Source organism: Entelurus aequoreus, linkage group LG10, assembly GCF_033978785.1.
Source record: "Entelurus aequoreus isolate RoL-2023_Sb linkage group LG10, RoL_Eaeq_v1.1, whole genome shotgun sequence".
In the NCBI taxonomy this organism is placed as follows: Eukaryota; Metazoa; Chordata; class Actinopteri; order Syngnathiformes; family Syngnathidae; genus Entelurus; species Entelurus aequoreus.
In genome coordinates this window covers 2761965-2787161 of record NC_084740.1, presented here as the reverse complement: position 1 = coordinate 2787161, position 25197 = coordinate 2761965, and the positions used below count along the sequence as shown (strand labels likewise).

At 41.4% G+C, this 25197-nt stretch overlaps 1 protein-coding gene across 1 annotated transcript; it reads left to right on the top strand.

Annotated features, from left to right (window-relative positions):
* On the top strand, positions 1-23967 carry LOC133658156 (multidrug and toxin extrusion protein 1-like). Its single transcript, XM_062059829.1, has 16 exons — positions 1-108; positions 1383-1484; positions 5540-5608; positions 5994-6142; positions 6207-6249; positions 6327-6371; positions 11784-11881; positions 11962-12059; positions 12174-12287; positions 14765-14832; positions 14898-15006; positions 15069-15144; positions 16857-16926; positions 16989-17121; positions 19900-19994; positions 22883-23967. The coding sequence occupies exons 1-16, from the start codon at positions 1-3 to the stop codon at positions 23171-23173; spliced, it is 1668 nt and encodes a 555-aa protein (XP_061915813.1). The 3' UTR covers positions 23174-23967.
* The last annotated feature ends 1230 nt before the right edge of the window (positions 23968-25197 follow it).

Here is a 25197-nt window from a genome sequence, read left to right as displayed (position 1 = left end):
ATGGCCGGGTTGAGTGACAAAATGTTCTGCTGCCATTGGGTCCGCCACAAGGTCCCCCTGGCCCACAGAGAAGAACTGTACCATATCCTGAAGATGACAGGGCCTCTGGTAAGGATTTGTGTTTGTTTACCTATCATCGTTTCCCAAATGCTGTCTTTATGGAAATAAGAATGAGTGGTTGTGAGTATTGCTATACCACAATATGTAATAACATGATCATGATAATGAGATTATAGTTTGCAGTGTCTCTACAAAAAGGTGCAAAAAGTTTGCAGATTACACATCTAAAGACTAATAACTGCAAAGATCCCCAAAAATGAGAAATTGAAAATAGTATTGTATGCATGTACATATATATTAATATAAATGTGTGTATATATATATATATATATATATATATATATATATATATATATATATATATATATATATATATATATATATATATATATATATATATATATATATATATATATATATATATATATATATATATAACACATTGTACCATTAGAACACTGGAGTGATAGTTGCTGGAAATAGGCCTCTATACACCTATGTAGATATTGCACCAAAAACCAGACATTTGCAGCTAGAATAGTCATTTACCACATTAGCAATGTATAGAGTGTATTTCTTTCAAGTTAAGACTAGTTTAAAGTTATCGTCATTGAAAAGTACAGTGCTTTTCCTTCAAAAATAAGGACATTTACATGTGACCCCAAACTTTTGAACGGTAGTGTATATATATATATATATATATATATATATATATATATATATATATATATATATATATATATATATATATATATACGTATATATGTATATATATATATATATATGTATGTATGTATGTATGTATGTATATATATATATATATATATATATATATATATATATATATATATATATATACATACGTATATATGTATATATATTTATGTATATATATGTATATGTACGCACGTATATATATATATATATATATATATATATATATATATATATATATATATATATATATATATATATATATATATATATATATATATACATATATATATATATATATATATATACAATCATATATATATATATATATATATATATATATATATATACATATATATATATATATATACAATCATATAAGAAGATGCTACATGGTATAATTCACCTCAGCAGCATTCTGAGGCTACAGTACACACAAGGCAAAAAGAGGGGAGTAACATACTGGTATTGGTCTTTTTTTAACACGCAACACTAACTATACTGTATATATGTGTTATTAAACACACAACACTAACTATACTGTATATATGTGTTATTTAACACGCAACACTAACTATACTGTATATATGTATTATTTCTGTTTCCAGCTGTTGTCTCGAATCCTCAATTATCTACTTCCATTTGTGATAACCATGTTCTGCGGCCGTCTGGGCAACGAGGTGATGGCTGGCTACGGATTAGCATCTGCTGTAAGTCCCAAATGATTGCCTTTGTATGCTGCACTGTCATGTGGCATAGACCACGTTTCATCTCATGTCCTGTCACTGTCATGTGGCATAGACCACGTTTCATCTCATGTCCAGTCACTCAGGGGAAATAACTCATGGAATAATACACCAATAGAACCATTTATCTGTTGTACCACATATTCTCATTCGGGTCGCAGGCAAGATGGACCCTTCCTCATCTGACTTCGGGCGAGAGACGCGGTACACCCGGCCGGCGATGGCCATTCCAGGGCACATATAGACAAATAATCACTGACACTCACATTTACACCTGTGGACAATTTGAAGTTTCCAATTAAACTAACATGCATATTTTTGAAATACGGGAGAAAGCCAGATAATCCACGCATGCACAGGGACAACTTCACAGGTGTGCTTGAAGCTCATGGAGAGAATGCCAAGAGTGTGCAAAGCAGTAATCAGAGCAAAGGGTGGCTATTTTGAAGAAAGTACAATACAAAACATGTTTTCACTTATTTCACCTTTTTTTGTTAAGTACATAACGCCACATGTGTTCATTCATAGTTTTGATGTGACTATCTACAATGTAAATAGTCATGGAAATAAAGAATGCATTGAATGAGAAGGTGTGTCCAAACTTTTGGCCTGTACTGTAAGTGTATTAAAGTGCAAATAAAATTAGAATAAAAATGAGGACAAAATAGAAAGAAGGCAGGATGTATTTATCTATGGAGGAACCTAAGTTCAGCACGGAGCACTCAGGTTACACACGGGTTACAATTATAGAGTTAGGACTGCAAGGTGTTCTGGGTATTTGTTCTGTTGTGTTTATGTTGTCCAGAGCCGGCCCGTGGCATAGGCCGCATAGGCAAATGCTAAGGGCGCCGTCCATCAGGGGGCGCCACGCCAGTGCCACAAATGTTGGAGAAGAGAAAAAAAGAAAAAAAAAGTTGGTACTATTATTTCTAAATACAAAAAAATAATCCCACGTTAATTAAAATGCAAAGTATAGCCCCCTCCCTTCCCGTATCATGACTCTTTTTGGACGTCACCACACCAAAAAATCAACACAAGATGTCAAAACGGCCAAAACTGTCAGGTGCCCAGGGAAGAAAAAAGAGAAAAAAAGAGGAGGAGAAACGAGAAAAAGACAGAGGTAGCAGGTAGCTAACGTTAGCCTACATGAAATTATTTGTCTTGTTACAGAATGTGATAGTAACCTGGCTTTTTAGCATTAAGCTAATGTTACATGATTCGGCAATTGCTAATCAATAAATAGCTAGTTCTGTTTTAACGTCGGGTTAATATTGTGGAGGGGGCTAAATTGTTATGGAAAATAATAATGTAACGTTAGGTAATTACAGTACTCCCTGGTGTACAGTAATTTGTAAGTCATTCTAGTTAATGCAATATTAAAAAGCACAAATAGAGAACTCTGTAGGATCCCCTTTTTTTGTAATATAGTTGTTAAAGTCATACTGGTTTGATATCTTGTTTTGTGCAGTGCCTTATTTATATTGTATTTTTAATTTATTTTATGCAACTTGTTGACACGTTTTATTTTGTGTTTATGTATGTAAAAAATATTGTATTTCATACATTCATTTTTTATTTTTTGTATTCATTTATTTATTCATATTTTTTTTAATCTTGTTAACTATTCTGATTGTTAATTTGCTTTCTTTAAGTAAAAAAAAAGGTCAAAGACAAAGCTATTCGGTTTCTTGTGAGTATATACACTTCACTGCCGATGTGGGGGGGCGCCACCTAAAATCTTGCCTAGGGCGCCAGATTGGTTATGGCCGGGCCTGATGTTGTCTCACGGTGCGGATGCTCTCCCGAAATGTGTTTGTCATTCTTGTTTGGTGTGGGTTCACAGTGTGGCACATATTAAGAGTGTTAAAATTGTTTTATACGGTCACCGTCAGTGTAACCTGTATGGCTGTGGACCGAGTATGCCTAGCTGTCACTTACGTGTGCAAGCAGAAGCCGCACACAACATGTGACTGGGCTGTCACGCTGTCAGTACATGTTGTAGAAGGTGATAAAGGCAGTACCATCACAGCACGCCCTAATTATTGCTGTTAGGGTGGGACCCCTGGTCTATATTATATATATAACAACGGGTGGGTGGCGGGCGGTTGTGATTTTGATCAAATGTTAGTTCGATTGGATGGCGGGTGGATGACGACTTTTGTGATGCGGATGAAATAATTGCCTATCCGCGAATCTCTAATACATACATATATAAACATTGTACATCATTACATGTATGTATGTATGTATATATGTATGTCTGTGTATCAGTGGCGTGCGGTGAGGTTAATGTCTGGTGAGGCACGACTGCATCATCACAGTCAGATTTACAAACATATGAACGTGCAGTGCAGGTGTACCTAATGTTGTGTCCCTGCGGTCGTTGGCGGCTCCTGCCGTGCGAGCATTGTTGTTTTTGCACTTTTTGCCTTCTTGTTAAGTGACTTTTTTTGGGTGGATTCGGTCTTGCACGTGGAGGGTTTGGGTGTGGGCTGTGGTTGGTGCGGCCGCGGCGCTCCCGTCGGGGGGTGCATTCTGCGGCGGAGGTGCTTGGCACCAGGAGGCGGGGTTATGAGACGAGCCTCACACAGTGCGTCTTCGCAGCAGAGTTTTATGATTGCTCAGCACAAGAAATACGTGACACACATACAGTTGTTGACAAAATACACTGTACATTATATACCTCAGCTAACTCAACTATGGAAATGTATAATATAATTCATATAGCAATACGCTCTCACTGCACAGCAGGCCAGCAGTTAGCCCAGTCATTGTGCACAATCCATGGTGAGGCACAACGCAGTGACGTGCCTCAACTGGCTGCTGATCACCGCACCGTCTCTTCTCAGTATTTGAACGGCAAATGTGAAAATAAAAATAAAAATAATCTAAAACTGGTGAAGTTAAATGGAAAATAACTTTAGTATAATCACTGGATACATATAACAATTGAATTATTATTTTTTTCTTTTTACTTTTTTTTTTCTTTCCATGATGGCAGGTGAGGCCCTGCCTCCCCTGCCTCTAGTGACGGCACGCCACTGCTGTGTATATATATATATATATATATATATATATATATATATATATATATATATATATATATATATATATATATATATATATATATATATAAATATATATATGCATTGTAGATTGTCAAAACTGACACCTTCCATCCATCCATATATATATATATATATATATATATATATATATATATATATATATATATATATATATATATATATATATATATATATATATATATATATATATATATATATATATATATATATGTATATATATATATATATATATATATATATATATATATATATATATATATATATATATATAGGTTTTGTGTTTTCTTTATTTTTATGACTATTTACATTGTAGATTGTCACTGAAGGCATCAAAACTATGACACCTTCCATCCACCCATCCATTTTCTACCGCTTGTCCCTTTCGGGGTCGCGGGGGGAGCTGGAGCCTATCTCAGCTGCATTCGGGCGGAAGTGTGAAGTGAAAACCCTTTCAGGTGAACTTCATATTACTATGGTCATCTAATTAGTTACTATGGTCATCTAATTAGTTGCTATGGTCATCTAAGTAGTTACCATGGCCATCTAATTAGTTACTATGGTCATCTAATTAGTTACCATGGCCATCTAATTAGTTACTATGGTCATCTAATTAGTTACTATGGTCATCTAATTAGTTGCTATGGTCATCTAAGTAGTTACTATGGTCATCCAATTAGTTACTATGACATTTATATGAATGTCTTAGTAACTAATTGACTTCCGGTCATTATAAAAGATGAGTGCACATCATAATGGCAGCTACACTTTACATCTTAAACATCTAAATAAATTATTTGGGAATGTCTGGAGGGCCAGATTGAAAAGATTAAAGGGCCCCCGGACCTTCATTTGCCCAGGTGTGTAGTAGTAGTCTGTGTGCATATGAGTGTTTTGTGGCCCTCACATAAATATGCTTCCCCTTTGTTTCAGACCATCAACGTCACCACGGCAGCAACAGGATTTGGTCTGAGTCTGGCTTGTGATACGTTGGTGTCTCAGGTCTTGGAACACACCATTACATCATACTTGCAGTAGATCTGACCATGTTCTCACTATCTGTGCATTACATCATACTTGCAGTAGATCTACCATTACATCATACTTGCAGTAGATCTACCATTACATCATACTTGCAGTAGATCTACCATTACATCATACTTGCAGTAGATCTGACCATGTTCTCACTATCTGTGCATTACATCATACTTGCAGTAGATCTACCATTACATCATACTTGCAGTAGATCTACCATTACATCATACTTGCAGTAGATCTACCATTACATCATACTTGCAGTAGATCTACCATTACATCATACTTGCAGTAGATCTACCATTACATCATACTTGCAATAGATCTGACCATGTTCTCACTATCTGTGCAGACCTTCGGGGGTAAGAACCTGCTGGGTGTGGGCATCATCCTTCAACGCAGCGTGGTCATCCTGCTGCTCTTCTGCCTCCCCTGCTGGGGTCTGCTCCTCAACGCTCAGGCCATCCTGCTGCTGCTGGGCCAGGACCCTGAGGTCACCCGGTCAGTAAGGACACAACATAGCTGGTCTATTAGTGACAGATGGGACACTGGTGTATGATTTCAGGATAGCACATCTGTACATCATGGCCTCCCTGCCAGCTGTGCCAGTGAGTTGCCTCCTTTTTGTTGTCTTTTTATGATGTCAAATTAGAAGTGAGGATGGAGATTGTTTTCCTTTGTCCAGGCAATGTTTCTGCACAATCTGCAAGTGTCTTACCTGCAGAACCAGGTGAGATCATGTACACGACCTCGACAAGGTCACAAATCATTATTCAGATCATCTTCAGGTGTTTGGCTTTTTCTTTGACTTTTTTTCTGACATGCCAAAAGAAAGACCAGCCTTAAGGGTCTGCTAAAAGGAGAGAAACATAATATAATATAATATAATGTTACTTCAAATACTGTTTGACAGCAATTAGACAGCAATGTTTTATTTTTTATTTTTTTATCCTGTAAAGTGCTATGCCAAATAAAATTTAATATTATATTATTATTATTATTATTATTATTATTATTGTTATTAGAGTTCTATACAAATTATATATATTTTTTAAATGTAATTTTATCTTATTTTCCAAAGAAAAGAAAACATTTCAAAGGTTTCTCTGCTCTCAAACATTACCCATCGTAAACACTGTTCATGAGATGATGTCATTATGGGCCCGCTAACATTAAAGGGCTAACTTTAGCATGCTAGCATGCTAACATTAAGGTGCTAGCTTTCTGAGCTAATTTGGCCACAGTTTACCCTAGAGTCATATAACTTGGTATGTGACACTTGCAGTGTTGGGACTAACACGTTATAAAGTAACGCGTTACTGTAACGCCGTTAGTTTCGGCGGTAACTAGTAATCTAACGCGTTATTTTTTATATTCAGTATCAATCAATCAATCAATCAATCAATGTTTATTTATATAGCCCTAAATCACAAGTGTCTCAAAGGGCTGTACAAGCCACAACGACATCCTCGGTACAGAGCCCACATAGGTTTATATTTTATTTTTTTATCCTGTAAAGTGCTATGCCAAATAAAATGTAATATTATATTATTATTATTATTATTATTGTTATAACTCAGTTAGTAACTCAGTTACCGTTACTACATGATGCGTTACTGCGCTATTTTACGTTACTTTTTATGTAGTATAAAGTGTGTTTTATCGGAGCGCTGCAGTGTCATCGTTCTGATTCTTCTTGTGTCACAAACCGGAGAAGAGAGACGTGCGCTCTGTGTGTGTGTGTGTGTGTGTGGGTGTGAGTGTGAGTGTTGGGAGGGAGGAGAGAGGGGAGGGGGGCGTGTCTGATCACGGCGGAGCCAGAAGTTGAGTTTGTTAACATGGAGATATTTTCACTACTTTTCTTTTGTCGAGCACAAAGAAAATGACATTTTAGTTAAATGTAAATTGTGCTTTGGATCAAAGATCCCATCTACTGCCCAAAACAGCAATTCAAATCTGCTGAAACAGCTACATAAGCAACATGCTTCGACGAAGCTAGTAAAGAGAGACAGAGACTCCAATGCCACTTTCCCACCACCACTTAAGGATTAACTCTGCCTCTGTTCATCATTCAGCACTGAAGGTACACACTCTGTCAATCAATGTTCCCGCTAATTGTTCATGAATGTGAGCAAAGGCAAAAAGTCTGTGAGCATTGAGTGGAGGCCATGTGAGCAACATCACACGTGCACACTGTGGCTACACCAGCAGCACACCTGGCCCAAACCTGACTAAATAACAACTTACATATCCATCCATCCATCCATTTTATACCGCTTGTCCCTTTCGGGGTCGCTGGAGCCTATCTCAGCTGCATTCTGGCGGAAGGCGGTGTACACCCTGGACAAGTCCCCACCCATCGCAGGGCCAACACAGATAGACAGACAACATTCTCTTATTATTATAATCAAATGACAGCATTTGTAATAGAAGTGTTTAGGCCCACCTACAATGACAATAACAACAAATATTGTTTTTCATGAACTGTGTACTTGTATTGTTTGTCTGGGTGGAGGTCCTGCTTTGGAAATCATTTGTAGCCCTTTCAAACATTGCATTTAGTTCCCATTAAAACATTCACTTGTTGCACAATGAGATGTAAGCAGGGGATCATGTGCACATTCCTGCAACTTCCTGTTTGTAAAATATATATTTGTATTAGTATTTATTCAATATACTAACAGCATTTCATGATTCCATCCATCTATGCATTTTCTACCGCTTATACTCTTAATATTTATAAATTAAGATTCCTAATAAATGACACTAGAATAAGCACACATTTGATTGGTAAATCATAGTGTAACGATCTGGAATGACACTTTATGTGTGGTGTTGGAGTTGTCCGACTTTTTGTGTGTCTGTAAACACATCACTGGCTAAGTGCCATATGTGCATGTGTTGGCGCAAGTGAGAAAGAGCGAGCGGCTGCTGTTCCCAGGCCAGCCGGGAGACATAGTCTTCTCAACGTGTCCTGGGTCTTCCCCGTGGCCTCCTACCGGTCGGATGTGCCCTAAACACCTCCCTAGGGAGGCGTTCGGGTGGCATCCTGACCAGATGCCCGAACCACCTCATCTGGCTCCTCTCCATGTGGAGGAGCAGCGGCTTTACTTTGAGCTCCCCCCGGATGGCAGAGCTTCTCACCCTATCTCTAAGGGAGAGCCTCGTCACCCGGCGGAGGAAACTCATTTGGGCCGCTTGTACCCGTGATCTTGTCCTTTCGGTCATAACCCAAAGCTCATGACCATAGGTGAGGATGGGAACGTAGATCGACCGGTAAATTGAGAGCTTTGCCTTCCGGCTCAGCTCCTTCTTCACCACAACGGATCGATACAGCGTCTGCATTACTGAAGACGCAGCACCGATCCGCCTGTCGATCTCACGATCCACTCTTCCCTCACTCGTGAACAAGACTCCCAGGTACTTGAACTCCTCCACTTGGGGCAGGGTCTCCTCCGCAACCCGGAGATGGCACTCCACCCTTTTCCGGGCGAGAACCATGGACTCGGACTTGGAGGTGCCGATTCTCATCCCAGTCGCTTCACACTCAGCTGCGAACCGATCCAGCGAGAGCTGAAGATCCTGGCCAGATGAAGCCATCAGGACCACATCATCTGCAAAAAGCAGAGACCTAATCCAGCAGCCACCAAACCAGATCCCCTCAACGCCTTGACTGCGCCTAGAAATTCTGTTCATAAAAGTTATGAACAGAATGGGTGACAAAGAGCAGCCTTGGCGGAGTCTAACCCTCACTGGAAACGTGTCCGACTTACTGCCGGCAATGCGGACCAAACTCTGGCACTGATCATACAGGGAGCGGACCGCCACAATCAGACAGTCCGATACCCCATACTCTCTGATCACTCCCCACAGGACTTCCCGAGGGACACGGTCGAATGTCTTCTCCAAGTCCACAAAACACATGTAGACTGGTTGGGCAAACTCCCATACACCCTCAAGGACCCTGCCGAGAGTATAGAGCTGGTGCACAGTTTCACGACCAGGACGAAAACCACACTGTTCCTCCTGAATCCGAGATTCAACTATCCGGCGTAGCCTCCTCTCCAGCACACCCGAATAGACCTTACCGGGAAGGCTGAGAAGTGTGATCCCACGATAGTTAGAACACACCCTCCGGTTCCCCTTCTTAAAGAGAGGAACCACCACCCCGGTCTGCCAATCCAGAGGTACCGCCCCCGATGTCCACGCGATGCTGCAGAGTCTTGCCAACCAAGACAGCCCCACAGCATCCAGAGCCTTAAGGAACTCCGGGCGGATCTCATCCACCCCCGGGGCCTTGCCACCGAGGAGCTTTTTAACTACCTCAGCAACTTAGAGGGAACATTGTTGTCAATTCTCTTATATACTCTTTCATTCTAGACTTCTAGAGTGTTTGATTATCACATCACTCTAAATGTATAGACTATAAAGTTCACAAACATAAAGAGGGATGCTAGTGGGCCAGGCCAATCTTTCCTTATCTCTAAACTAAAACTGGGGAAATGTGTGTAGTGTTCTGGGCTTCAGACATGATTTTGTGTCAGAATTCCTTGAGGAAAAAATGCCTGGTTAGGCTTTATGTATGTAGTGTGTGTCTTTGTGTATGTAGTGTGTGCCTTTGTGTATGTTGTGTGTGCCTTTGTGTATGTAGTGTGTGCCTTTGTGTATGTAGTGTGTGCCTTTGTGTATGTAGTGTGTGCCTTTGTGTATGTAGTGTGTGCCTTTGTGTATGTAGTGTGTGCCTTTGTGTATGTAGTGTGTGTGTCTTTGTGTATGTAGTGTGTGCCTTTGTGTATGTTGTGTGTGCCTTTGTGTATGTAGTGTGTGCCTTTGTGTATGTAGTGTGTGCCTTTGTGTATGTAGTGTGTGCCTTTGTGTATGTAGTGTGTGCCTTTGTGTATGTAGTGTGTGCCTTTGTGTATGTAGTGTGTGCCTTTGTGTATGTAGTGTGTGCCTTCCCTGCTTTACAGCTATGTTGTTGTTATGCTGTTTGTTACTTATGTATGTTATGTTGCAGATATTTCAAATAGTTTTGTCAATTTGTTATGGCCAGAAACAAATTGGCCCTTTGAAACATATCTTTGTCTTTGTGTGTTGTATGTAGACCACATTGTTTGTGTGTTGTATGTAGACCACATTGTTTGTGTGTTGTATGTAGAGCACATTGTTTGTGTGTTGTATGTAGACCACATTGTTTGTGTGTTGTATGTAGACCACATTGTTTGTGTGTTGTATGTAGACCACATTGTTTGTGTGTTTTATGTAGACCACATTGTTTGTGTGTTGTACTGGACACTTATTAACTGTTAGCGCACTAACTTTAGCATGCTATCACGCTAACATTAAAGTGCTAACTTTGGCATGCTGGCACACTAACATTAAATTGCTAACTTTAGCATGCTAGCACGCTAACATTCAAGTGCTAGCCTTTGGAGCTAATTTGGCTACCGTTTACCTTAGAGTCATATAACTTGGTATGTGACACTTGTTAACGGTTAGCGTGCTAACTTTAGCATGCTAGCACGCTAAAATTAAAGTGTTAACTTTACATTGTGTTTCTCTAATTACACAGCCATACACTTACAGTCATATAAATTGGTATGTGACACATGCTTTATGTTAACATGCTAGCATGCTAACATTAAAGTGCTAGCTTTTTGAGCTAATTTTGCTACCATTTACCCTAGAGTCATACAACTTGGTATGTGACAGCTGTTAACTACTACAGTGCTAACGTTAGCACGCCAGCGAGCTAACTTAAGCATGCTAACTTTTTCATATAATTTTGTGCATTTTTTCTCCTCTACTCCCACAGCCATACACCTTACAGCCGTGTTACTTGAAATGTAAGACATGCTAACTGTTAGCACGCCGTCGTTAGCAAAAACGCTAAATGTTAGCATTTTAATGTAAGCATGCTGACGTTTTAGGCTAGCTCTGCAGCTCTTTTTGTACAGTTTCACCTAAAACTCACGGATTCCGACACTGGGCAGCATCTTAAAAGTACACCGGCTTCTGGCGACCCCCGGCCAGAGGTCCAGGTCACAGATAGCAGGCCCATAACATTTTCTAGGCTATTAATAGTATTCTAAATGTATTTCTGCATGTTTTGACGGTGGACCATCCTGTTGTGTCTGTTCAGGGTATAATACTACCACAAATGTACACTGCAGCCGTAGCAAATGTTGCCAATGTGATGATGAACTACATCTTTTTATACTGGCTGGATCTCGGGGTCAGGTAAGTGTCTGTTTGCATTGAGCAACATCCAATTCACCCCCAAACATCACACCCACTAACATGTCGTGTGCTTCTTCTAGTGGATCTGCGGCCGCGAACGCTCTCTCCCAGATTTGCATCTGTGCTTTTCTGTTTGCTTACATTCGCTGGAAGAAGCTGCATGAAGCAACGTGGGGAGGTGAGGGGTGAACGCTCTTGGAGAGATGTGCAGTTATCCTGTCATGATCCCACTCAAAATCATTTTTCTTGGTGCCTTTTTTCCACATGAGTAAGTGTGTCACTCTCCCTGCAGGTTGGTCTCTAGAATCGCTGCAAGAGTGGGGCCCCTACATGAAGCTGGCCCTTCCCAGCATGCTCATGAAGTGCTTTGAGTGGTGGGTCTACGAGTTTGGAGGATTCTTTGCAGGTAATCCCATGAATGCATTTATTGGTCTACAGCAGGAGGGTCGGACTCATTTTAGCTCAGGGGCCACATGGAGGAAAATCCATTCCCAAGTGGGCCGGACAGGTAAATTCATGGCATCCATCCATCTTCTTCCGCTTATCCGAGGTCGGGTTGCAGGGAAGCCCAGACTTCCCTCTCCCCAGCCACTTCGTCCAGCTCTTCCCAGGGGATCCCGAGGCGTTCCCAGGTCAGCCGAGAGACATAGTCTTCCCAACGTGTCCTGGGTCTTCTCCGTGGCCTCCTACCGGTTGGACGTGCCCTAAACACCACCCTAGGGAGGCATTCAGGTGGCATCCTGACCTGATGCCCGAACCACCTCATCTGGTTCCTCCCGGATGACAGAGCTTCTCACCCTATCTTTAAGGGAGAGACCCGCCACCCGGTGAAGGAAACTCATTTGGGCCGCTTGTACCCGTGATCTTGTCCTTTCGGTCATAACCCAAAGCTCATGACCAAAGGTGAGGATGGGAATGTAGATCGACCGGTAAATTGAGAGCTTTGCCTTCCGGCTCAGCTCCTTCTTCACCACAACGGATCGATACAGTGTCCGCATTACTGAAGACACCGCACCGATCCGCCTGTCGATCTCACCATCCACTCTTCCCTCACTCGTGACCAAGACTCCGAGGTACTTGAACTCCTCCACTTGGGGCAAGATCTCCTCCCCAACCCGGAGATGGCACTATACCCTTTTCCGGGCGAGAACCATACAATTCATGGCAAGAGAACATGAAAATAAAGACAACTTCAGATTGTTTTCTTTGTTTTATTTTGGCCAAAAATAGAACAAGCACATTGTAAAAAAAAAAAAAAAATCCCATTCCAAAGAACAAGACCTTAAGGTCAGGAAGGCACTAGCGTGGAGGGCCCTGAACGTTATGTCAAGAATCTCCCCCGACACATAAAGCTGAGTCTATTCCATGCCACTGTGGAGTCTGTCCTCCTGTATGGGTGCCAAAGCTGGACCCTGACACCCACCCTGCAGAAGTTCCTAGATGGGTGCTACACCAGAATGATACGAGCTGTTCTGAATGTGGACGAGAACTTCCACATCACCAACAAGGACCTGTACGGGCAACTGCAGAGACTCAGCAAGAAGGTAACAGCTAGAAGGATGAGGCTGGCCGGCCACTGCCACGGCCAGCAGGCTGGTCCTATGGGAACCAACGCACGGGCATCGACTGCGAGGACGTCCCGCGCTAACGTACGTGGACATCCTGAAGAAAGATGCGGGAGCTGAAAGCTCTACGGAGCTGGCCGGGTGTATGGAGAACCAGAATGATTGGAGACTCCGATGGAAGCTCGTCTGAGGACGACTGAGAGAGTCAAATCCCAAATAATCTTCTTGACAAAACACTTCAAGTTAGTTGAAAATTCCGAGGCAAAAATTGGTGCAGTTCCAAAAACACCTTGCACCTGCGGGGGCTTGTTTTATGACCGGAAGTGAGGGGGCCTCCATGGACCCGCTAGTTAAGGGGGGCTAGCGGGGAATTGATTTATGACCCTGGAAGTGGGCATGGCCCAAACCGGAAACAGGAAGTATACATCATATCCGGCCACCATTTTAATTTTGTAGTTTTTGAAAGCTCTCCGCCATTTTGGTTGTAGTCCGTAATGATTTATGACCCCTACAGGTTGTCAAGGGTATTACAGCTTGTAATTTCGGCTCTTATTAGAACCATCTTGTGCAGAGTCCAGAACTGTGTCTTTAAACATTATGGATGTTAGTGTTAGTGACCATAGTAACTAATTAGATGAGCATAGTAACTAATTACATGACCATAGTAACTCATTAGATGACCATAGTAACTAATTAGATGATCGTAGTAACTAATTAGATGACCATAGTCACTAAATAAATGACCATAGTAACTAATTAGATGAGCATAGTAACTAATTAGATTACCATAGTAACTAATTAGATGAGCATAGTAACTAATTAGATGAGCATAGTAACTAACTAGATGAGCATAGTAACTAATTAGATGAGCATAGTAACTAACTAGATGAGCATAGTAACTAATTAGATGAGCATAGTAACTCATTAGATGAGCATAGTAACTAATTAGATGAGCATAGTAACTAATTAGATGAGCATAGTAACTAACTAGATGAGCATAGTGACTAATTAGATGAGCATAGTAACTAATTAGATGAGCATAGTAACTAATTAGATGAGCATAATAACTAATTAGATGAGCATAGTAACTAGTATATGATGCAGATTCCAAGCATGTAAATAGTTAGTATAGTTGAAGGTCATTATAAAAGATGAGTGCACATCATAATGGCAGCTACACTTTACATCTTAAACATCTAAATAAATGATTTGGGAATGTCCGGCGGTCCAGATTGAAAAGCTTTTCTTTTCCAAATGTGAATGAATACATTTTTTAAGTTGATTTAATTTCATCTTGGACATCCACTTTGTCGTTCAGGCATGATGAGTAAAGATGAGCTGGCTGCCCAACATGCTGTGATGATGGTGACCTTACTGACCTACATGGTATGTTGTGCATCCTCATTAGGAGTTTACTCCAGGTAACCTTTGACTTTTTTTTATCCTCCAAGTTCCCTTTCAGCATCCAGGCTGCAGCGTGCGCCCGGGTGGGCAACGCTCTGGGTGCTGGAGACACCAGCAGAGCCATCCTCACCTGCAAGGTGTCCCTCACCCTCGCAGGTTTGGGATCGGAAAATGTTGCAAACAGCTTATCAGTCCATTTGATTGTCTGTGTTTCTCAGGTGCGCTCGCACTTGTTGAAGGTGTCGTGCTCGCCTCCACCAAAACTGGGATTGGCTTCATCTTTACCCACGATCAGTGAGTCCATATTGCAACACACACAACCTCTTTCTGCTTGGTTTGGCTGGGATCATAACTTTTCCTTTTTACTTGCTTTAAAAGTGTAAAAGGAAGCTAACCCCCAAGGAGCATTTAACGTTAAATAACCCCCATTGTACGTGTATTGTACGAACCCCAAAAGCAGTGAAGTTGTCACGTTGTGTAAATAAAAAGAGAATACAACAAATCATTTTCAACTTATATTCAATAGAATAGACTGCAAAGACAAGATATTTCATGTTCACACTGAGAAACTTTGGTATTTTTGGCAAATATTAGCTCATTTGGAATTTGATGCCTGCAATGTGTTTCAAAAAAGCTGGCACAAGTGGCAAAAAAGAGTGATAAAGTTGAGGAATGCTCATCAAAGACTTATTTGGAACATCCCACAGGTGAACAGGCTAATTGGGAACAGGTGGGTGCCATGATTGGGTATAAAAGCAGATTCCATTCACAAACAAGGACGGGGCGAGGGTCACCACTTTGTCAACAAATGCCTGAGCAAATTTGTTTAAGAACAACATTTCTCAACCAAGCTATTGCAAGGAATTTAGGGATTTCACCATCTACGCTCCGTAATATCATCAAAAGGTTCAGACAATCTGGAGAAATCACTGCACGTAAGCCATGATATTATGCACCTTGGATCCCTCAGGCGGTATTGCATCAAAAAGTGACATCAGTGTGTAAAGGATATCACCACATGTGCTCAGGAACACTTCAGAAAACCACTGTCAGTAACTACAGTTGGTCGCTACATCTGTAAGTGCAAGTTAAACTCTACTATGCAAAGCGAAAAGCCATTTATCAACAACACCCAGAAATACCGCCGGCTTTGCTGGGCCCGAGCTCATCTAAGATGGACTGATGCAAAGTGGAAAAGTGTTCTGTGGTCTGACGAGTCCACATTTCAAATTGTTTTTGGAAACTGTGGACGTCGTGTCCTCCGGACCAAAGAGGAAAAGAACCATGGGGACTGTTCTAGGGTGAAAGTGTAAAAGGCAGCATGTGTGATGGTATGGGGGTGTATTAGTGGCCAAGACATGGGTAACTTACACATCTGTGAAGGCACCATTAATGCTGAAAGGTACATACAGCTTTTGGAGCAACATATGTTGCCATCCAAGCAACGTTACCATGGACGCCCCTGCTTATTTCAGCAAGACAATGCCAAGCCACGTGTTACATCAACGTAGCTTCCTAGTAAAAGAGTGCGGGTACTAGACTGGCCTGCCTGTAGTCCAGACATTGAAAATGTGTGAAGGCTAAAATATGAGAAGGGAGACTGTTGAACAACTTAAGCTGTACATCAAGCAAGAATGGGAAAGAATTCCACTTCAAAAATGTGTCTCCTCACTTCCCAAACCTTTACTGAGTGTTGTTAAAAGGAAAGGCCATGTAACACACTGGTCAAAATGCCTTTTTTGCAATGTGTTGCTGCCTATAAATTGTAAATTCATGATTATTTGTAAAAATTAACAAAGTTTCTCAGTGTGAACATGAAATATGTTGTCTTTGCAGTCTATTCAATTGAATATAAGTTGAAAAGGATTTGTTGTATTCTCTTTTTATTGAGCATTTACACAACGTGACAACTTCACTGCTTCTGGCTTTTGTATTTTCCAGCAATATGTTTTAGTCTTGCAAAACTAAATGAGAACTAAACTGATACCGCGGTGGTATCATTGCAGGAAGATCATCAGTCTGGTCTCTCACTTGATGAACGCTTACTGCTTCCTGCAGTTCTTTGACGGCCTCGTGGTGAGTCCTTCATGTCCATGCATGTCCACCAACCACTGCCACATACCAGTCTGTGTGTGTAGTGTGTGTGCACAGGCATCTTCTTGGGGACAGGAAAGCAGAACATACCAGCTGTGGCTAACTTCATCGGCTACTACTGTATCGGCCTGACACTCAGCGTCACACTCATGTTTGTGGCAAAGCTGAGAGTTCTAGGTAGCTACACGTGTTCCCACGTTACAATACCACACTTATGTTTTGCCTGAATGCCATCTATCCATTGTCCCTCTCGGGGGTGCTGGTGCCTATCTCAGCTGCACTCGGGCGGAAGGCGGGGTTCACCCTGGACAAGTCGCCGACATAAACATAGAAATTATTTGAAGGCAAAACATCATCTGAGCATATTATAGCAATGTACAGATATGCATGCATGCAGTGGTGGGCCGTGAGTTTCCCACCTAGGCCTTCAGTGATGTCCGACTTCAATGATGACCTCTTAGAGGCCTACTGAAATGATTTTTTTTTATTTAAACGGGAATAGCAGATCTATTCTATGTGTCATACTTGATCATTTCGCGATATTGCCATATTTTTGCTGAAAGGATTTAGTAGTTTTGTGTTTTGTGGACTTGGAGAAGGCATTGGACCGTGTCCCTCGGGAAGTCCTGTGGGGAGTGCTCAGAGAGTATGGGGTATCGGACTGTCTGATTGTGGCGGTCCGCTCCCTGTATGATCAGTGTCAGAGTTTGGTCCGCATTGCCGGCAGTAAGTCGGACACGTTTCCAGTGAGGGTTGGACTCCACCACGGCTGCCCTTTGTCACACATTCTGTTCTGAACTTTTATGGACAGAATTTCTAGGCGCAGTCAGGGCGTTGAGGGGATCCGGTTTGGTGGCTGCAGGATTAGGTCTCTGCTTTTTGCAGATGATGTGGTCCTGATGGCTTCATCTGGCCAGGATCTTCAGCTCTCACTGGATCGGTTCACAGCTGAGTGTGAAGCGACTGGGATGAGAATCAGCACCTCCAAGTCCGAGTCCATGGTTCTCACCCGGAAAAGGGTGGAGTGCCATCTCCGGGTTGGGGAGGAGATCTTGCCCCAAGTGGAGGAGTTCAAGTACCTCGGAGTCTTGTTCACGAGTGGGGGAAGAGTGGATGGTGAGATCGACAGGCGGATCGGTGCGGCGTCTTCAGTAATGCGGACGCTGTATCGATCCGTTGTGGTGAAGAAGGAGCTGAGCCGGAAGGCAAAGCTCTCAATATACCGGTCGATCTACGTTCCCATCCTCACCTATGGTCATGAGCTTTGGGTTATGACCGAAAGGACAAGATCACGGGTACAAGCGGCCCAAATGAGTTTCCTCCGCCGGGTGGCGGGTCTCTCCCTTAGTGATAGGGTGAGAAGCTCTGTCATCCGGGGGGAGCTCAAAGTAAAGCCGCTGCTCCTCCACATGGAGAGGAGCCAGATGAGGTGGTTCGGGCATCTGGTCTGGATGCCACCCGAACGCCTCCCTAGGGAGGTGTTTAGGGCACGTCCGACCGGTAAGAGTCCACGGGGAAGACCTAGGACACGTTGGGAAGACTATGTCTCCCGGTTGGCCTGGGAACGCCTCGGGATCCCCCGGGAAGAGCTGGACGAAGTGGCTGGGGAGAGGGAAGTCTGGGCTTCCCTGCTTAGGCTGCTGCCCCCGCGACCCGACCTTGGATAAGCGGAGGAAGATGGATGGATGGATGGATGGATGGATTTAGTAGAGAAAATCGACGATAAAGTTCCCAACTTTTGCTCGCTGATTAAAAAAAGCCTTGCCCCTACCGGAAGTAGCGTGACGTCACAAGCGGTTGTGCTGCTCACAATTCCCCGTCGTTTACATGGAGCGAGAGATATTAGGAGCGAGAAAGTGATGATTACCCCATTAATTCGAGCGAGGATGAACGATTCGTGGATGAGGAACGTTAGAGTGAAGAACTAGAGGCAGTGCAGGACGTATCTTTTTTCACTCTGACCGTAACTTAGGTACAAGCTGGCTCATTGGATTCCACACTCTCTCCTTTTTCTATCGTGGATCACGGATTTGTATTTTAAACCACCTGGGATACTATATCCTCTTGAAAATGAGAGTCGAGCACGTGAAATGGACATTCGCAGTGACTTTTATCTCCACGACAATACATCGGTGACACACTTAGCTACTGAGCTAACATGATAGCATCTGTCTCAAATGCAGATAGAAACAAAATAAATAAGTCCCTGACTGGAAGGATAGACAGAAGATCAACAATACTACTATCAGGAGACACCGAACCAAACACTGGACATGTAAATACACGGTTAATGTGTAGTCGACGCCTGTCGAAGCCTAGCAATGCTGTTGCTAACGACGCTAACTTAACAACGGGACCTCGTCAGAGCTATGATAAAAACATTAGCGCTCCACCTACGCCAGCCAGCCCTCCTCAGCTCATCAACACCCGTGCTCACCTGCGTTCCAGCGATCGACGATGCGGTCAGCGGCCCGGAGACGTAGGAAGTCAAGGTGAGTTCGCCGCTAGCGCGTCTGCTATCCAACAAAGTCCTCCTGTTTGTGTTGCTACAGCCAGCCGCTAATACACCGATCCCACCTACAACGTTCTTCTTTGTAGTCTCCATTGTTCATTAAACAAATTGCAAAAGATTCACCAACACAGATGTCCACAATACTGTGGAATTTTGTCGAAGAAAACAGAGCTCTGTGTCCAATATGGTCCAAACACTTCCGTGGACCTCGCGACATCACGCGCATACGTCATCCTCCAAAGGCGTTTTGAACCGGAAGTTCCCCGGGAAATGTAAAATGTCACTTTATAAGTTAACCCGGCCGTATTGGCATGTGTTGCAATGTTAAGATGTCATCATTGATATATAAACTATCAGACTGCGTGCTCGCTAGTAGTGGCTTTCAGTAGGCCTTTAACTCTCAATTCAAGTCAAGACTTATTCATTGCTATTTTTCTGCACAGGCTTCTGGCTGGGGATTCTAATTTGTGTCATCTTGCAGTCCACATTTTACATCATCGTCATCTTCAAACTGGACTGGGACAGGATGACAGAGGAGGTAAAATACCACTACAGTCCTGTGGGTGGCAGTAATGTGCATTACAAAGTGGGTACTAACTGCCACACACACAGCAAGCGTAATTGTTTTGCTTTTTTTAACCACAGTTTGTTTTGCTAGGTGGGTCACTCATTAACTAGACCCCAATGAAAAAGTGAAAATCGATGCCTCAATCCTTGATAGGAATTTAAGAATTAGTTGAATTAGTAGATTAATAATAATAATAGATTTTATTTGTAAAAAGCGCTTTACATTGAGCAAACAACCTCAAAGTGCTAGTGTATTAAAAAAAAAAAAAAAAGATAATACAAATAAATAAAAATAAAAACTAGAACAGCCTAATAGCTAGAACTAGTATGCATATAGCTAAAAAAAAAAAAAAAATTAAAAAGAAGGATTTTTAAGCCTTTTTAAAAGCATCCACAGTCTGTGGTGCCCTCAGGTGGTCAGGGAGAGCGTTCCACAGACTGGGATTAAGTGATGATTGTTCTTTATTTTAATGCTAAATCAAAATGTTCTGAATTAGTCTTTCCATGAGCGTACCTTATTAAGCAGAATATTGCTGTGCAATACCACACCGTTATTGATGGTGTAGTCTCCTTCAGACATGCAGAAGACTAGTTCAGACGAGTCTGCAGTGCCCCTGCTGTTCCAATCCAAACACTGCAGTCTATTCAGCCTCAAGTTGCTCCACAATGCAAATTATTGCACAATCAACATTGGGAACAATCATTTTTTGTATAAAGGTTCTTTCTGGCTTCTACGGTTATGTGACACATGTGTAATCCTGCTCACCTCTTTGCAAAGGTAATAAGGCTGAAATTGTCAAAAGGATGTTGCGTATAATGGTACAGTGCTTTCTTACTGTACTGTATGTAGATGACCATAGTAACTAATTAGATGACCATAATAACTAAATAGATTACCATAGTAACTAATTAGATTACCATAGTAACTAATTTGATAACCATAGTAGATAATTTGATTACCATATTAACTAATTAGATTACCATAGTAACTAATTTGATTACCGTAGTAGCTAATTAGATGACCATAGTAACTAATTAGATGACCATAGTAACTAAATAGATTACCATAGTAACTAATTAAAAGAGCATAGTAACTAATTTGATTACCGTAGTAGCTAATTAGATGACCATAGTAACTCATTAGATGAGCATAGTAACTAATTTGATTATCTAGGAACTAATTAGATGAGCATAGTAACTAATTTGATTGCCGTAGTAGCTCATTCGATGACCATAGTAACTCATTAGATGACCATAGTAACTAACTAGATGACCATAGTTACTCATTAGATGAGCATAGTAACTAACTAGATGAGCATAGTAACTAATTAGATGAGCATAGTAACTCATTACATGACCATAGTAACTAACTAGATGAGCATAGTAACTAATTAGATGACCATAGTAACTCATTAGATGACCATAGTAACTCATTAGATGAGCATAGTAACTAATTTGATTATCTAGGAACTAATTAGATGAGCATAGTAACTAATTTGATTGCCGTAGTAGCTCATTCGATGACCATAGTAACTCATTAGATGACCATAGTAACTAACTAGATGACCATAGTTACTCATTAGATGACCATAGTAACTAACTAGATGACCATAGTTACTCATTAGATGAGCATAGTAACTAAATAGATGAGCATAGTAACTCATTAGATGAGCATAGTAACTCATTAGATGACCATAGTAACTAACTAGATGAGCATAGTAACTAATTAGATGACCATAGTAACTCATTAGATGACCATAGTAACTCATTAGATGAGCATAGTAACTAATTTGATTATCTAGGAACTAATTAGATGAGCATAGTAACTAATTTGATTGCCGTAGTAGCTCATTCGATGACCATAGTAACTCATTAGATGACCATAGTAACTAACTAGATGACCATAGTTACTCATTATATGACCATAGTAACTAACTAGATGACCATAGTTACTCATTAGATGAGCATAGTAACTAACTAGATGAGCATAGTAACTAATTAGATGACCATAGTAACTCATTAGATGACCATAGTAACTAACTAGATGAGCATAGTAACTAATTAGATGACCATAGTAACTCATTAGATGACCATAGTAACTAACTAGATGAGCATAGTAACTAATTAGATGAGCATAGTAACTAATTAGATGACCATAGTAACTCATTAGATGAGCATAGTAACTAACTAGATGACCATAGTAACTCATTAGATGAGCATAGTAACTAATTAGATGACCATAGTAACTCATTAGATGACCATAGTAACTAACTAGATGAGCATAGTAACTTACTAGATGACCATATTAACTCATTAGATGACCATAGTAACTAATTAGATGAGCATAGTAACTAGTATATGATGCAGATTCCAAGCATGTAAATAGTTAGTATAGTTGAAGGTCATTATAAAAGATGAGTGCACATCATAATGGCAGCTACACTTTACATCTTAAACATCTAAATAAATGATTTGGGAATGTCCGGCGGTCCACATTGAAAAGCTTAACGGGCCTTCATTTGCCCAGGTGTGTAGTAGTAGTAGTAGTAGTAGTAGTCTGTAGTAGTAGTAGTAGTAGTAGTAGTCTGTAATAGGCCTAGAGCAACACAATCATGGTTATTTCATGCATTTTGTGCGGACAGTTGCTGCTCGGCCAAATTAATAATGCTCAATTGTAACTGCGACAATGACAAATGAGAAAATGAACCATTAATGCTTACTTGGCCACAACACTTAGGACACAACACTAGAACGACTATGAGACATTCATTACTTAGTTTTCACAATTAAATCTGCCTTCAATATAAAGTATGCAGAGTTGCCGCCTTCAAATGTTAGTACTGATGATGTTTTGTCCAGGCTGTAAAGCGAGCCCAGAAGAGCAGCCATGTGGCCCTCCTAAGTTCTGCTGTACAGGACCAGTACCAGCCTGCCATGTCCGAAGCCAACACCGTCACACGGCGAGTCAACGCTGAGCAGCTGTCACTCGGCCAGCTGCTCCTCAGGCGTGGCCTGACTCTGTTTGCCGCTCTCGCTCTCCTGGCGGCGGGTGCAGGTGTGCACTACTTGGTTCCTTTACCACAGACCTTGCACCCCAACGGTAATCAGACTACAACCCACTGGAGTAACGGCAGTTACACTCCTGATTAGGCTTGCAAAATTTCGGGAATAGTCAAAGTTGGAAACTTTCCGTGGGAATTAACGGGAATGTATGGGAATTAACGAGAATTAATGGGAAATTAATGGGAATAAACATTGAATGCAACATGCTAGATCTTGCAGCATGATTATTAGCTAAAACAACCTGATTTAATGCAAATTCAGTTGAATTTCAACCCTGCACTGTGCATTCCTCCATCACATGCACAGATAATTCCCAGCATGCTACACACTACAGCAGGACTATTGAGGCCACACTAGTATTTGAGCCCAAGGACTTCATCCAGTCAGGTAAGTGTTGATGATATTACTGGGGTAAATATAGCCCTGATGCTAATTGTCTCTATGTTAAATCCCATTAATTTATGCTAACAACGTTAGCAATCCGAATTGACCTCTTTTGTGATGTGTAAAGTTCAACTAAATCAAAAGGTGTAGTTTCCTCTGCCTTCTGTTCTGCTAGCCATTCTGTTGTCATACAAGAATGTAGCTTATAGTTTGATTTAGCATGCTGATTGACTGTTCATTTATTCATCTAGACCAGTGGTTCTTAACCTTGTTGGAGGTACGGAACCCCACCAGTTTCATATGCGCATTCGCCCAACCCTTCTTTAGTGAAAAATAACATTTTGGGTTTTTTCAAATTGAAGACAAAGTTATATGTTTTTGGTAACACTTTAGTATGGGGAACATATTCTAAGTAACAAAGACTTGATTTAGAGTTTTTCGGACATTAGGGGAACATATTCTAAGTAACAAAGACTTAATTTAGAGTTATTTGGTTAGGGTTAGGGTTAGAGGGTTAGGGTTAAATTCAAGATTCAAGATGCTTTATTATTGTCCATTCTTTAACATGTACAAGACACATAAGAACTGAAATGTCATTTTGGGCACAGTCCCACTAAGAGCAGACATACGTTACAGGGGTACAAGACGGGACCGCCGATGGATCAGCCACTTACAGTGCTCCTTAAAAAAGGTGGGAAAACGGTCATATTTGGAAAGGGGGGAAGAGTAAAAAAAATATCAGTCTAAGGCTGGACCCTCGGGAGGGGTCCAGACTGAGTCCAAGGAAAAAACCTCACATAGCATAGCACACATAAACATGATACACATAATCACAACAACTCGCAGCAGACGGGGGGATTTGGGGCCCTGGAGGCCGGCTGCCGCTATAAAGCGCTACTCAGCCATCCACAACCCCGAAGAGGAATTAAGCAGTGGTGAAGGCGTTGATTGGGGAAGGGGCGGGTGCGTGCATGTATGCCCAATTAACTTGGGTGAGATGTTGAAATGTTTTTGTGGACTGGGGCCGATCTCAAAGTTCGACACCAGGTGTTATTGGAAAAAAAGGAAGGTCAAAAACGTCCATCGTTGAGGATTCCTCGGGAGGGTTTTCAGAACAGCCTGTTCCTGCGTCAAGGCCATTCGAGGGAGTCAAATCGTAGATTAGGATGTTGTTTTCTTCGAGCAGTCAAAACAATGACTTGCCTGGTCTGTGTCCGTTCTGGTTCTCTCAAATTCAATTTAATTCTCCTTCTCAGCAAGCTTCTCCATGATAGATCCATTTTGCGATTCAGATCAGAAATCGCCACAGTCTGTGTTCCCACAGCCCGACCCAATCCTTCCATTGCGACGAACAGCCGTTGGGCTCCTTGAGTGGCAGTTAGGGTTATAATAAGGCCATGCCGAATAAGGCATTAATAAGTACTTAATAATGACTAGTTAAGAGCCAATATGTTACTAATGTGCATGTTAATAAGCAACTAATTAATGGTGAATATGTTCCCCATACTAAAGTGTTACCATGTTTTTTTACTGGTGCACAAAATGAAGCGTGCATGAACATCACCTTGTTCAAACAACAAAACCAACACAGTGCATCAACTCACAACAAATTACACACCTGCAAATCAGTCTGACTTCTGCTGTTGCCGTATTGGTGATACGCCGATAGGGAGAAGTTTTTATTTACACGATAAGTGTCTTGACCTCCGCCAAACCCCTGAGCCCGA

Bases quoted from the DNA above. Each gene is read 5' to 3' on its own strand.
- LOC133658156 (XM_062059829.1), top strand. From the start codon at position 1: ATGGCCGGGTTGAGTGACAAAATGTTCTGCTGCCATTGGGTCCGCCAC. The intron at 1,485-5,539 runs GTAAGTCCCAAA...CCTTTGTTTCAG, and splicing joins GCTACGGATTAGCATCTGCT to ACCATCAACGTCACCACGGC. The intron at 17,122-19,899 runs GTAGCTACACGT...TTTTCTGCACAG, and splicing joins GGCAAAGCTGAGAGTTCTAG to GCTTCTGGCTGGGGATTCTA.